This window comes from Diadema antillarum, unplaced genomic scaffold (genome assembly GCF_040938485.1).
Source record: "Diadema antillarum isolate AM-2024a unplaced genomic scaffold, OU_Dant_1.0 scf00000220, whole genome shotgun sequence".
In the NCBI taxonomy this organism is placed as follows: Eukaryota; Metazoa; Echinodermata; class Echinoidea; order Diadematoida; family Diadematidae; genus Diadema; species Diadema antillarum.
Window position 1 is genome coordinate 648608 of NW_027271109.1, and position 13838 is coordinate 662445.

Genomic DNA, 13838 nt, shown 5'->3' on the forward strand with positions numbered 1-13838 from the left:
TGCATAAAGAGCTAGCGCCATTATCAGACACACGCATATAGTATATACGTGTATGCATACAGACACATACACACACACACACACACACACACAATCACGGACTCGGTCAAACGTTGACACTTAATCAATATTTCGTTTCAGCAGAAATGAAATACATCGATGAACTGTTCAATGTATTGCAATTTCCTTACTCTCCTTCTTCCTGCTCCTGATGATCCTCATTTTCTTCACCTTCATCCGCTAAATCATTGTCTGCCGAAACCATAAAGCAATAGGTCTTCCCATACTCTTGGTTGAAGTTACTGTCGATGTAAGAGACGTGTGACGTCAGAAGCGAGAGCCTGGGCGCATTTCACAATTTCACACGTAGAGGGCGTTGTATTTTTACTGCTTACAGTCACATGTCGTTGGAGATGACTTCTTGTCGTGCATCCAGCTGTATTTCTCGATAGTTTCAACAAGCCCAATGTCGTAAGTAGCCCGATGATGTAAATTACCAGAAATTTAAGTATTCCAGATCCGATATGCCAAAGCGCATTAAATGACAGTTATGCGTGAGTGAGAAATTTGTGTTGGAAAATTGGTTGATGCATATGAAGATTGCGTGGTTGGTGTATTGCATTGCATGCACGTTATGTGATAGCGGGCCGTTCGTTCGAACGGAGTAGGCATCGTAGACACACATGGATAAACTGTACAATTGTATATGTACTGTAATGAAACAAGTTGCAAATGAGTGTATGTACGGTAGCTTAGTTGTCAGGAGATTTATAGCGAGTGTTTTGGCCGTAGTTACAGTCATTGTTATAGATGAATAGTAAGAGAAGTTGTGCTTACAGTGCACAGTGAGTACGGTATAGTGATTAAGATATGTAGGAGCCTTGTGTATGAAAGTAGGTCACAGGGTCATTACAGTAGCCAGTCTCGTTACAGTTCAGATGTTTATACAGAGTTTATAGATACATAATAAGCAGCACAGTCATGTTGTGTAAGAAAAGGATGATTTATTCATATACATAATTTGAGTCGCAAGAGACAGTGGTGTGCTCATGCAGGCAAACAATGATTGCTGATATACAGATGTGGGTATCTGTAGAGAGTGTACATGTGTATTATAAATCATATAGTGAAGGTACACATCAAGTATAAACATATGGGGGTATCTGAATACAATACATTGTACAGTCAGATGGTTATTAAGTGATGATTTACTGAGTTTAACAGTAATCGTTCTGTTGTACACTGTTCATGATACTCATTGAACCTTGTTTTCTTTTGTCATTGAATCAAGGTTGAACCGCTCGCTCGCTCGCTCTCTAGCCAGTCGGCTTGGGGTTTTGCCACTAGCAGCTTGTTGCTGCTTGATACCAATTGCAGGCGTGTACTAGTTTGCTGATGTGAACTACTCTGCGTGGTCGACTTGGTGTCAACATATTGGTGTCTGGTTTGAATGATTGGAGAAATGCAGTGCAGTTGAGGTGGATGTGACCATCTACCAGCTACACACAGTTCAACGACAGCTTGGAGTTGAAGTCATCCAAGATGAACGACATGGATGGTGGTGAGGAGAGGAGCCCGCAACCGTCAGGTGGTGGTGTCCAGCCTGATGACGTGCGTCCAGAGGACTCGGTGAGTCAGTGTGGCAGCAAGGCGAGCTCCACTTCGTCACGACTGAAAGCCATGGCCAAGAGAGCTGCGTTGGAGGCAGAAGCAGCTGCCCTGGAGGAGCAGCAGTTGCTGGAGTTGCAGGAACTCCAGTTGAAGCAGCGAAAGAGTCAACTGAAGTTGAGAACGGAACTTCGCATCGCTAAGGCGGAGGAGGACATATACCAGCAGGCTGAAGCGTCGAGTACGCCTGTTGAGTCTCCAGATGCGAAAGGAAGAGGCGATGACACATTGCCTTACCCAGTTGGTGGAGTAACAAGTTTGCCTGCTATTCAGATGCTGCAACAAGGTCAACAGCAGCTGGTTGATACCCTTCGGCTCCCACAAGTGCAGCTTATGAAGTTTGATGGAAACCCTTTGAGGTATTGGGAATTTTGGAAAGGTTTCGAAGTCAGCGTCGATCGTGTTAACGTAGACGACACGGAGAAATTGACACGCCTTCTTCATTATTGCATCGGTGAGCCAAGGAAGCTGCTTCAAGCGTGTGTTATCATGCCACCTGAGCAAGGATACCAGAAGGCCAAGCAGCTATTGAAGCAGAGGTTCGGCAACTCCGTTTCCATTGCTGATGCATGGATGAAGAGAATAACGGAAGGCGGAAGGATCTCCCCGCATGATGGAAAGGCCTTGACCGAATTAGCCGACGATATAACGGTCTGCTCTATGTCTATGAAGGCGATGGGGTTCGAGAGTGAGCTCTCGCCCCAGAGTGTGCTTCTTGCGATCGTCGGAAGACTTCCGAGTTTTATCAGAGGGAGATGGCTGACGAGAGTGGCTGCTATTCGGAGTCAGGATAGAGTGCCAAGATTCGACGATTTACTTGAGTTTGTAAGGGCTATGGCAGTGGAGCAGAACGATCCTGTCTATAGCAGAGGGAATCTTCCTGAGGAGAAGAGCCCATGCCAGGGTGCGACAGTAAAGTCACAAAGGAGCTCCAGGCCAAAGGCATCATTTGCTGTGAGCAGCACATCGAAAGAGGCACTGTGTGTGCGATGCCGTGGCAGGCATCAGTTGCTTGAATGCCAGCAGTTTCAAAGACTGACTCCAAAGGAACGATTGGGCGTAGCGAGAAAGGAGCGGCTTTGCTTCAACTGTCTCAAGCCAGGGCATATGGTGGGAAATTGTCAGTTGAAGAGAACATGCCAGATCGACGGATGTGGGAGGAAGCATGCCACGCTTCTTCATGTCCCAGCATCTCCTACGCGTGCGCAACCAGAGCCTTCTCAACAAGGAGTTGGGAGCTCAGAAGGTGAACCTGTCGAGGCGCAGAATGGGTATTCTGTCGCAACTGGTCATGCCACAGGGGCCGGCAGCCAAAAGGTTGTGTTGCCTATTGTTCCGGTTAGCGTTCGGGCCAAAGGAGGAACAGTGACTGTACAGACGTATGCCTTGTTGGACAGTGGTTCGACCAGCACCTTCTGTACAGAAGACCTTGTGATGCAGCTGGGGGTTACAGGCAAAAGACAGGTGCTGGCGATGTCTACTCTCGAGAAAGCATGCAGCCAAGTGGAGACCATGGTAACCAGTCTGGTGGTACAGAATCCAGACATGTCGCATGCCGTTGACTTGCCGACCGTCTATACAAGGAAGTCTCTGAACATCAGCACAGCAAACGTCGCAAGAGCTGAGGATATCGATTCATACAGACACCTCTCTGATTTGGATTTTCCTTGTGTGCATCCTGTCAATGTTGAGCTCCTCATCGGTCAAGATGTTCCGGAGGCGGTGATGCCGTTAGAGGTGCGCTCTGGTGGACCTGGGGAGCCGTATGCCACCAAGACGACCCTTGGATGGGCACTTCAAGGTCCCTTGAAGACAGGAGAGAAGGGAGATGTGTGCGCACACTTCATTTCCAACACAGCTCTTGAAGAACAAGTAAAGAGGTTTTGGACTTTGGAATCTACTGAAAGCCTGTGCAGTAATGAGAAGGCCATGTCAGTCAATGACAAAAGGGTACTGAAGGTATGGAATGACACCGTTTCCATGAGTCATGGGCACTATGAGCTCCCCATTCCCTTCAAGGAGGAACCAGTTAAGTTACCTGACAACCGACATGTCGCCCTCTGCCGACTGGAGTCTCTGCGAAAGAAACTACAGAGTAATGTACAGCTGCACCAGAAGTACAGCTGTGAAGTAGCTGCCTTATTGGAGAAAGGCTATGCAGAAGAGGTGCGATATGAAGACGCCAACGCAAGAGGACCTGTTTGGTACTTGCCCCATCATGGAGTACTCAACCCCAACAAGCCTGACAAACTGAGAATTGTGTTTGACTGTGCCTCGAAGTGTCAAGGGAAGGCACTGAATGATGTAGTGCATCAAGGCCCAGATATGACCAATAACCTTTTGGGTGTGTTGCTGAGGTTCCGGCAAGAACCAGTAGCTGTGATGGGAGACATAAAGGAGATGTTTCATCAAGTGAGAGTACCACCAGATGAACGAGACATGCTCAGGTTTCTTTGGTGGCCAGAAGGAAACTTGAGTGAGAGTCCCAGGACGTACCGGATGTGCGTTCATCTCTTCGGAGGAACATGGAGCCCGAGTTGTTGCAGCTATGCCTTGAGACACACAGCTGAGGAGTTCAAGGAGGAATTTTCTGTAGCTGCAGTACGGTCTGTCAAGCAGAATTTCTATGTGGATGATTGCCTGGTGTCAAGCAAGACTGAGGAAGAGGCAATACAACTAGTAGATGAGCTGACTCACCTCTTAGAGAAAGGAGGATTCAGACTTATGAAATGGATCAGCAACCGCCCAGGTGTAATCCAGGCAGTGTCAGTAGAGCAGAGAGCCAAGACTGTTATTGGCTTAGATTTGGACCATGACGCCCTACCTGTGGAGAGAGCTCTTGGAGTTACGTGAGATACGGAGCATGACTGTTTCACGTATCAGATAACCCCACGTTGCAAACCATTGACGAGAAGAGGGATTCTGAGCGAAATTGCCTCCATCTATGATCCTTATGGATTTGCAGCTCCATTCGTGATGAATGCGAAGATGCTTCTTCAGGAACTGACTGCCTTGAAGTTGGGATTCGACGACCCAATACCAGCCGAGCATCGTGAAAGATGGCTGAAATGGAAGGAATGTCTGCCTGAAATGAGTAAGGTGAAAGTCAGCAGGTGTCTTAATCCAGCAGAACTGGAAGGAGTGACTGACTATGAACTTCATCACTTCAGCGATGCCTCTGAAAGGGGGTATGGCGTTGTGTCGTATCTCCGCACAGCTGATAGCAGAGGAAATGTCCGCTGCAACATTGTCATGGCGAGATCAAGGTTGGCTCCCATGAAGAAGATGACAATTCCCAGGCTGGAGCTGATGGCAGCAACTCTTGCAGTCACCATAGATGCAATGATCAGAAGGGAGTTGGAGTTACCGCTGTCTGAATCAATCTTTTGGACTGACAGCACCATCGTATTGCATTACATTTGCAATGTGGACAAACGGTTTCGTACGTTCGTGGCAAACAGGATAGCTACGATACACGATGGTTCACAACCAAGACAGTGGAGACATGTTAGTACAGATCTCAACCCAGCTGATGATGTCTCTCGTGGGTTGAAACCAGATGGACTGTCTGACAGGTGGATTCAGGGACCCGAATTCCTGTGGAAACCAAAGGGTGAATGGCCAATTCACCAAGTGACCGGGAACTATGATGGTGAAAACGACCCAGAAGTGAAGAGCGAGGCAGTCTTTGCTACCCAAGCTGAGTCAGCAACAATGATTGATGAGTTACTCAGTAGATACTCTTCATGGACAAGAGTGAAGAAAGCTGTGGCGTATTTGAGGAGAGTTGGAAGCTTTCTACGACAGAAAGCAGGTCACGACGTCGCCTTTGACCCAGCTGACATGAGTAAGCCACTCTCAGTGAAGGAGATGGATGGAGCAGAGAAAGCCATCTTTCGTTTCATTCAAAGGAAGTGCTTCCGTGAGGAGTACAGGTGTTTGGTGAATGAGACAGATGGTAGGTCAAAGGTCATCAAGTCCAGCCGTCTGGCCCGCTTGGACCCTGAAGTGACAGAGTGTGGACTGTTACGTGTAGGTGGACGGCTGCAAGGGAGTACTGTTGCAACGAGGCTGAAACATCCAGTCATCCTCCCAAGGAAGCACAATGTTGTGAAGCTGCTGATTCGTCACTACCATGAGCGATGTGGTCACTCAGGAAGGGAACACATGATGTCACTGCTCAGAGAGCGGTGTTGGATCTTGGGTGCACGGGCAGCAGTTAGAGAAGTCTTGCGAGATTGCGTGACATGCAAAAGGCAAAGAGCCCAGCCCGGTGTCCAGAAGATGGGTAATCTACCGAGTGAAAGAGTCACGCCCAGCAAGCCGCCCTTCAACTTCGTAGGAGTGGACTGTTTTGGACCGTTTTATGTCAAGCAGGGCAGAAACCAGTTGAAGAGATATGGGTGCATTTTCACCTGCCTAGCTGTGCGGGCAGTGCATATTGAAGTGCTTCACTCCTTGGAGACAGACGCTTTCATCAATGGCCTGGAGAGGTTCATCGCACGCAGAGGTAGGCCAGAAGTGATCTGGTCTGATAACGGTACCAACTTTGTCGGCGCAGACAGGGAGCTGCGTGAAGGGATCCAGCAGTGGAATCAGCGATGCATCCATCAGTTTCTCCTGCAGAGGGAAATTGAGTGGAAGTTTAACCCACTATCGGCATCACACATGGGAGGATGTTGGGAACGCCAGATCCGGACAATTCGTAAGGTAATGAATGCCTTGCTAAAGCAGCAGAGCCTGTACGATGACAGCCTAGCTACACTGATGTGCAAAGTTGAGTCTATCATCAATGGTAGACCACTGACTGTGGTATCTACAGATAAAGCAGATCCTGAGGCCTTGACACCTAACCACCTCTTGTTGCTGAGACCTAACAACACACTGCCTCTTGGTGTGTTTGACGAGAAGGACATGTACTGCCGCAAACGTTGGAAGCAGGTGCAGTATATGGCAGACCTCTTCTGGCGGAGATGGATCAGGGAGTATCTGCCGACTTTACAGCTGAGACAGAAATGGACTGGTGCATCCAGAAACATTGCAGTAGGTGACATCGTTCTGGTTGTGGAGGTCACACCGAGGAACAAGTGGCCTATGGGACGAGTAACGGAAACCCACGTCGGTGGAGATGGCCTGGTGCGGTCTGCAAACGTGAAGACATCAGGTGGAGTGATGACGCGACCTATAAGCAAGTTGTGTCTTCTGGAGTGTGTGGAAAAGTCGGTGTAGGAAGTTTTGGTTATTTTCTTACTACGTGCCGTATGAGTATCTGAGGTGCGAGCCAAGCGCCGCCTCAATGCTCAGTGGTACATGGTGATTTGGATCATCTGCAAGATGTCAAGTGTGTCATTACAGCGCGAATGATAGCGATGTACTTAGTGAGATTGAATTTCCATGTGAAATAGTACAAAGAGGTGCGAGCCAAGCGCCGCCTCAGTGCCTTTTCGAGTGGGATTTCCTCAAAGTCACAGTTTGATTGACATCGTGGACAGAGCTTGCAAGCGAACAGTTTCCAGAGGTAGAGAGAACGCTGGACTGAAATGTTGGACATTGGTATTAACCGATGCGTGAAACAACAAACTCTGAACAGCTCTGGAGAACATTTGAGAACGTTCGCATTATGTTTGTTGTTAAGTTGCAAGTTATTGTTATTTCATGAGTAAATATATATCCTGTATGATGTCTTCCTTTAAGTTAGAGTGGAGGGATGACTTGTAGCATTTGAGTTGGGGAAAACAACTTTATTTAATCTAGACACTTTATGACTCATTTGTGTATATATGAATCATAGCAAAGGAGAGAGAGTAAAGATATACCTTCCCCTTTTGATTATTTGGATCATATGTGGAGCTGGAACGTGTAAGGTCTGAAATTAAGACTAGCACTTCAGTTTAAAATGTGGGTGATTCAGGGTCTGAATTTGAGACTAGGTATATATAGGGTCTGGACAGCAAAGACTAGCATCGTCAGATGTGAGTCTGAAGTCAAGACTAAGTTTCGGTAATAATGAGGTTTTGGAGCAAGACTACTAGCATTGTAATAACTCTGGTAGTATAAGACCTTGTGGGGTCTGATTTAAGACTACAACAAGATATTTTGAGGTCTGATTTAAGACTACTGTGGTGATTACAACATGTAGTGGTATTCAAAGTGCATACTTTGATTGTTTTGCATTATATGGAGCATTGTGCATGATGTACAAGTATATAGTACCATTGATTCAAGGGGTCATATGATCTTACAACAGGGAAGTTATTTCCAGAGCATATTGTTGGTCAGATATAGGGAAAGGAATATACTGTACGTGTAGCGTCCAATTTAGTGTATGACTTTGAATCTGTATTAATCGCAGTGTGTACAACTGTATGAGTACAAGGTAGGGAATACAAGTGATTATTCCAGTTTGGTGTGACAGACGGAAAGAGGTTTCCTCTCAGAGAATAGTTCCTTTGTTTATATTTTGTGATCTGTTGTATGTTATACACGACTAGCATTTACAGGAATGTATAGAAATGCATCGTTTGATGCAGCTTGATATTTTGGATGTTATCTTCATTGTTAGACGCATCAGGTGTTGAAAGAAAAGCTCATGCTCATTTCATAAGATTGACGCATTTGTGCAGACGTGATTTGTTACAAAAGGTGTCAAGTTCGATGAGTATTATATATTATGTTAATAGCTGGTCAGATTTAAAGGCACATAATGTATGATGTGTGTTTGAAAGGCATTAGGAATAATAGATTGGGTATATGTTCATGTAGGTTCACATATAAGGGGCCGGGATGTAAGAGACGTGTGACGTCAGAAGCGAGAGCCTGGGCGCATTTCACAATTTCACACGTAGAGGGCGTTGTATTTTTACTGCTTACAGTCACATGTCGTTGGAGATGACTTCTTGTCGTGCATCCAGCTGTATTTCTCGATAGTTTCAACAAGCCCAATGTCGTAAGTAGCCCAATGATGTAAATTACCAGAAATTTAAGTATTCCAGATCCGATATGCCAAAGCGCATTAAATGACAGTTATGCGTGAGTGAGAAATTTGTGTTGGAAAATTGGTTGATGCATATGAAGATTGCGTGGTTGGTGTATTGCATTGCATGCACGTTATGTGATAGCGGGCCGTTCGTTCGAACGGAGTAGGCATCGTAGACACACATGGATAAACTGTACAATTGTATATGTACTGTAATGAAACAAGTTGCAAATGAGTGTATGTACGGTAGCTTAGTTGTCAGGAGATTTATAGCGAGTGTTTTGGCCGTAGTTACAGTCATTGTTATAGATGAATAGTAAGAGAAGTTGTGCTTACAGTGCACAGTGAGTACGGTATAGTGATTAGATATGTAGGAGCCTTGTGTATGAAAGTAGGTCACAGGGTCATTACAGTAGCCAGTCTCGTTACAGTTCAGATGTTTATACAGAGTTTATAGATACATAATAAGCAGCACAGTCATGTTGTGTAAGAAAAGGGTGATTTATTCATATACATAATTTGAGTCGCAAGAGACAGTGGTGTGCTCATGCAGGCAAACAATGATTGCTGATATACAGATGTGGGTATCTGTAGAGAGTGTACATGTGTATTATAAATCATATAGTGAAGGTACACATCAAGTATAAACATATGGGGGTATCTGAATACAATACATTGTACAGTCAGATGGTTATTAAGTGATGATTTACTGAGTTTAACAGTAATCGTTCTGTTGTACACTGTTCATGATACTCATTGAACCTTGTTTTCTTTTGTCATTGAATCAAGGTTGAACCGCTCGCTCGCTCGCTCTCTAGCCAGTCGGCTTGGGGTTTTGCCACTAGCAGCTTGTTGCTGCTTGATACCAATTGCAGGCGTGTACTAGTTTGCTGATGTGAACTACTCTGCGTGGTCGACTTGGTGTCAACATATTGGTGTCTGGTTTGAATGATTGGAGAAATGCAGTGCAGTTGAGGTGGATGTGACCATCTACCAGCTACAGTCCCATTTGTGTTTCTCACTAGGGTTGTGCACATTGATATTCTCTTGTAGAGAAATGACGTCAAAACTGTTGCACTTGTCGTATAGCAGCTGATAGCCATCCAGGAACTGATCGATATTCACGCTATATTCAAACACTCTGTTACGGATCATTCTGTCCCAATGTACAGCGTCAGCCGGGAAAGTATCCAGAGCTGCTAAGTCAGGACGGGCATGTTTCAGAAATAATATCCACTTATCGAAAAGTCTGCCATTATCGATGGCCTTGTTCGCTCTATAAGCCACTCTAACCATATGTTTTGCAATAATTCTATACCGGTCCCAGTGGTATGGCATCATTTTCGTGCTCACTGAAGCATTTTGAGCGATTAGATTTCCGTATTCTCTAGCAATACATTATCTGTAAGCACTTGGCTTCTTAACCGATGTTTGTGCTTGAGAGCAATCTACACATGAATGCTCGATGGCTAGATTATTCGAGAAAGGGCATTCATAAAGCAGCAACTGAAGGAAACTGGCATTAAATGAGTCACAGCTGGAGTATAAAGAATAACTTTTGGGAGGAAAAATCGTCGACCGGCACACACTAAACATAGATTGAAGCTTATTCATCGTGTTCACCTTTACCGCCTAAGGTACGTTCTCTCCGTTATAGCAAAATGCATCGTGGTACCATGTTTTTCCATTTGTTACCCACGCCGATGAAAATCGGCAGGGGGTTATGTAAAGGGTTCCGTATGTTGTTTGTTTGTTTGTTTGTTTGTGTGTTTGTTTGTTTGTTTGTTTGTGTACAAGATAACAAGAGAACGGGTAAACGGATTTGCACGAAATGTTCAGGGGATGTCTGGATAATGACAGGAAAGAATCGATTAGATTTTGGTGATAATCGGTTGACCCTTGCAAATTCTGTGCGACCTTTAAGTTTTGACCCCATAGTATAGTGACCACTCCGAAAATTTCCCGTTTCTCACTTTGCGATTTTCCGCTACCATACGAAAACATAAACTCCCAAACGATCGGACTTCGCTGCTCAAATGTTCGTAAGAATTCCGAAATTTACGTTTAGGCCTATTTGAAGGACTATGTCCTTCTGGATTTATGAAAGTTCGTTCTCCGTCGTCACAAAGTGGCCCGTATTTTGATGATTTTTCAAATTAAAATTGATTGTTTTTTTCGTTTGCTCGGTCGCAGTCACACTGCACGATATGCGCGCTCAATGTCAATGCGTGTGCAAGGCCGCTGAAAATGCATCGCGCTCTACCCTGTTGGTGCAAAATAGCATCGGGGACGTTGCGGCGCTCGTTGGTGACCGAATACTGGTGCAGTAGACATTTGCATTTAACCCTTGCATTGAACAATTCCCGTAGACACTAATCATAGGGGCAATTGCCTAGGGGGTACGTAAATTTTGTTTTTCTTTTGCGCTTTTGTGGATACCATCAAAGATCGTACACTCATACGACCTTTGATATCAACACACTCTCGGCTTGCTATAAGCAAAATATCCCGCAAGAAAACGGCGTATTTCTCGATTTTTAGCGCTTTTTCGGCGACCCGTCGCGTAGACAATACTCTTAAAACTGGACTTAATTCGCGCGCGCTTGGAAAAGTTCCGAATCTGCACTTTTGACGGTGGAATTTGGGATTTTCGATGGATTTTTGGAGGAGACTAAAGGACTTTCCTGTGGTGAATGAGTGTTACCGTATGTGAAACTAGAGAGGGGCCGTCAAAGGCGGCAGACCCACGCCTAAGTACAAAGTCGGGGTAAACATAATGTGCATTCGGTCATCTACCAGAATTCGGCCACTTAATTGCCAGTGTGCTTTATCACCAGTCAGTGAGTTCTACCAAAGATCGTACACTGAAGTGTACGATCTTTGGTTCTACAGTCACATCACACGCAAATCACATCATTACACATACGGTATTAACACTCATTCACGTACAGGAAAGTCCTTAAGTCTCCTCCAAAAATCCATCGAAAATCCCAAATTCCACCGTCAAAAGTGCAGAATCGGAACTTTTCCAAGCGCGCGCGAATTAAATCCAGTTTTAAGAGTATTGTCTACGCGACGGGTCGCGGAAAAAGCGCTAAAAATCGAGAAATACGCCGTTTTCTTGCGGGATATTTTGATTATAGCAAGCCGAGAGTGTGATGATATCAAAGGTCGTATGAGTGTACGATCTTTGATGGTATCCACAAAAGCGAAAAAGAAAAACAAAATTTACGTACCCCCTAGGCAATTACCCCTATGATTAGTGTCTACGGGAATTATTCAATGCAAGGGTTGAATGCAAATGTCTACTGCACCAGTATTCGGCCACCAACAAGCGCCGCAACGTCCCCGGTGCCATTTTGCACCAACAGTGTAGAGCGCGATGCATTTTCAGCGGCCTTGCACACGCATTGACATTGAGCACGCATATCGTGCAGTGTGACTGCGACCGAGCAAAATGCTCCTCCAACGAAAAAAACAATCAATGTTAATTTGAAAAATCATCAAATATCAAAGGTCGTATGAGTGTACGATCTTTGATGGTATCCACAAAAGCAAAAAAGAAAAACAAAATTTACGTACCCCCTAGGAAATTACCCCTATGATTAGTGTCTACGGGAATTATTCAATGCAAGGGTTGAATGCAAATGTCTACTGCACCAGTATTCGGCCACCAACGAGCGCCGCAACGTCCCCGGTGCAATTTTGCACCAACAGTGTAGAGCGCGATGCATTTTCAGCGGCCTTGCACACGCATTGACATTGAGCACGCATATCGTGCAGTGTGACTGCGACCGAGCAAAATGCTCCTCCAACGAAAAAAACAATCAATGTTAATTTGAAAAATCATCAAAATACGGGCCAGTTTGTGATGACGGAGAACGAACTTTCATAAATCTAGAAGGACATAGTCCCTCAAATAGGCCTAAACGTAAATTTCGGAATTCTTACGAACATTTGAGCAGCGAAGTCGGATCGTTGGGGAGTTTATGTTTTCGTATGGTAGCGGAAAATCGCAAAGTGAGAAACGGGAAATTTTCGGAATGGTCACTATACCATGGGGTCAAAACTTCAAGGTCACACAGAATTTGCAAGGGTCAACCGATTATCACCAAAATCTAATCGATTCTTTCCTGCCATTATCCAAACATTCCCATAACATTTCGTGCAAATCCGTTTACCCGTTCTCTTGTTATCTTGTAAACAAACAAACAAACAAACAAACAAACAAACAAACAAACAAGAGAGGGGCCGTCAAAGGCGGCAGACCCACGCCTAAGTACAAAGTCGGGGTAAACATAATGTGCATTCGGTCATCTACCAGAATTCGGCCACTTAATTGCCAGTGTGCTTTATCACCAGCCAGTGAGTTCTACCAAAGATCGTACACTGAAGTGTACGATCTTTGGTTCTACAGTCACATCACACGCAAATCACATCATTACACATACGGTATTAACACTCATTCACGTACAGGAAAGTCCTTAAGTCTCCTCCAAAAATCCATCGAAAATCCCAAATTCCACCGTCAAAAGTGCAGAATCGGAACTTTTCCAAGCGCGCGCGAATTAAGTCCAGTTTTAAGAGTATTGTCTACGCGACGGGTCGCGGAAAAAGCGCTAAAAATCGAGAAATACGCCGTTTTCTTGCGGGATATTTTGATTATAGCAAGCCGAGAGTGTGATGATATCAAAGGTCGTATGAGTGTACGATCTTTGATGGTATCCACAAAAGCAAAAAAGAAAAACAAAATTTACGTACCCCCTAGGCAATTACCCCTAGGTTGAATGCAAATGTCTACTGCACCAGTATTCGGCCACCAACGAGCGCCGCAACGTCCCCGGTGCAATTTTGCACCAACAGTGTAGAGTGCGATGCATTTTCAGCGGCCTTACACACGCATTGACATTGAGCACGCATATCGTGCAGTGTGACTGCGACCGAGCAAAATGCTCCTCCAACGAAAAAAACAATCAATGTTAATTTGAAAAATCATCAAATATCAAAGGTCGTATGAGTGTACGATCTTTGATGGTATCCACAAAAGCAAAAAAGAAAAACAAAATTTACGTACCCCCTAGGCAATTACCCCTATGATTAGTGTCTACGGGAATTATTCAATGCAAGGGTTGAATGCAAATGTCTACTGCACCAGTATTCGGCCACCAACGAGCGCCGCAACGTCCCCGGTGCA

The 13838-nt window shown here is 45.1% G+C and overlaps 2 protein-coding genes across 2 annotated transcripts; both read left to right on the plus strand.

Moving 5' to 3' along the window:
- The first annotated feature begins 322 nt into the window (after positions 1-322).
- Positions 323-4521, plus strand: LOC139724544 (uncharacterized). The gene is made up of 2 exons (XM_071635677.1): positions 323-471; positions 1292-4521. Exon 2 carries the CDS (start codon positions 1543-1545, stop codon positions 4519-4521), a length of 2979 nt encoding a protein of 992 aa, XP_071491778.1. The 5' UTR covers positions 323-471; positions 1292-1542.
- Positions 4522-4656: 135 nt separating this feature from the next.
- LOC139724545 (uncharacterized) lies at positions 4657-6897 on the plus strand. Its single transcript, XM_071635678.1, has one exon. It carries the CDS (start codon positions 4657-4659, stop codon positions 6895-6897), a length of 2241 nt encoding a protein of 746 aa, XP_071491779.1.
- The last annotated feature ends 6941 nt before the right edge of the window (positions 6898-13838 follow it).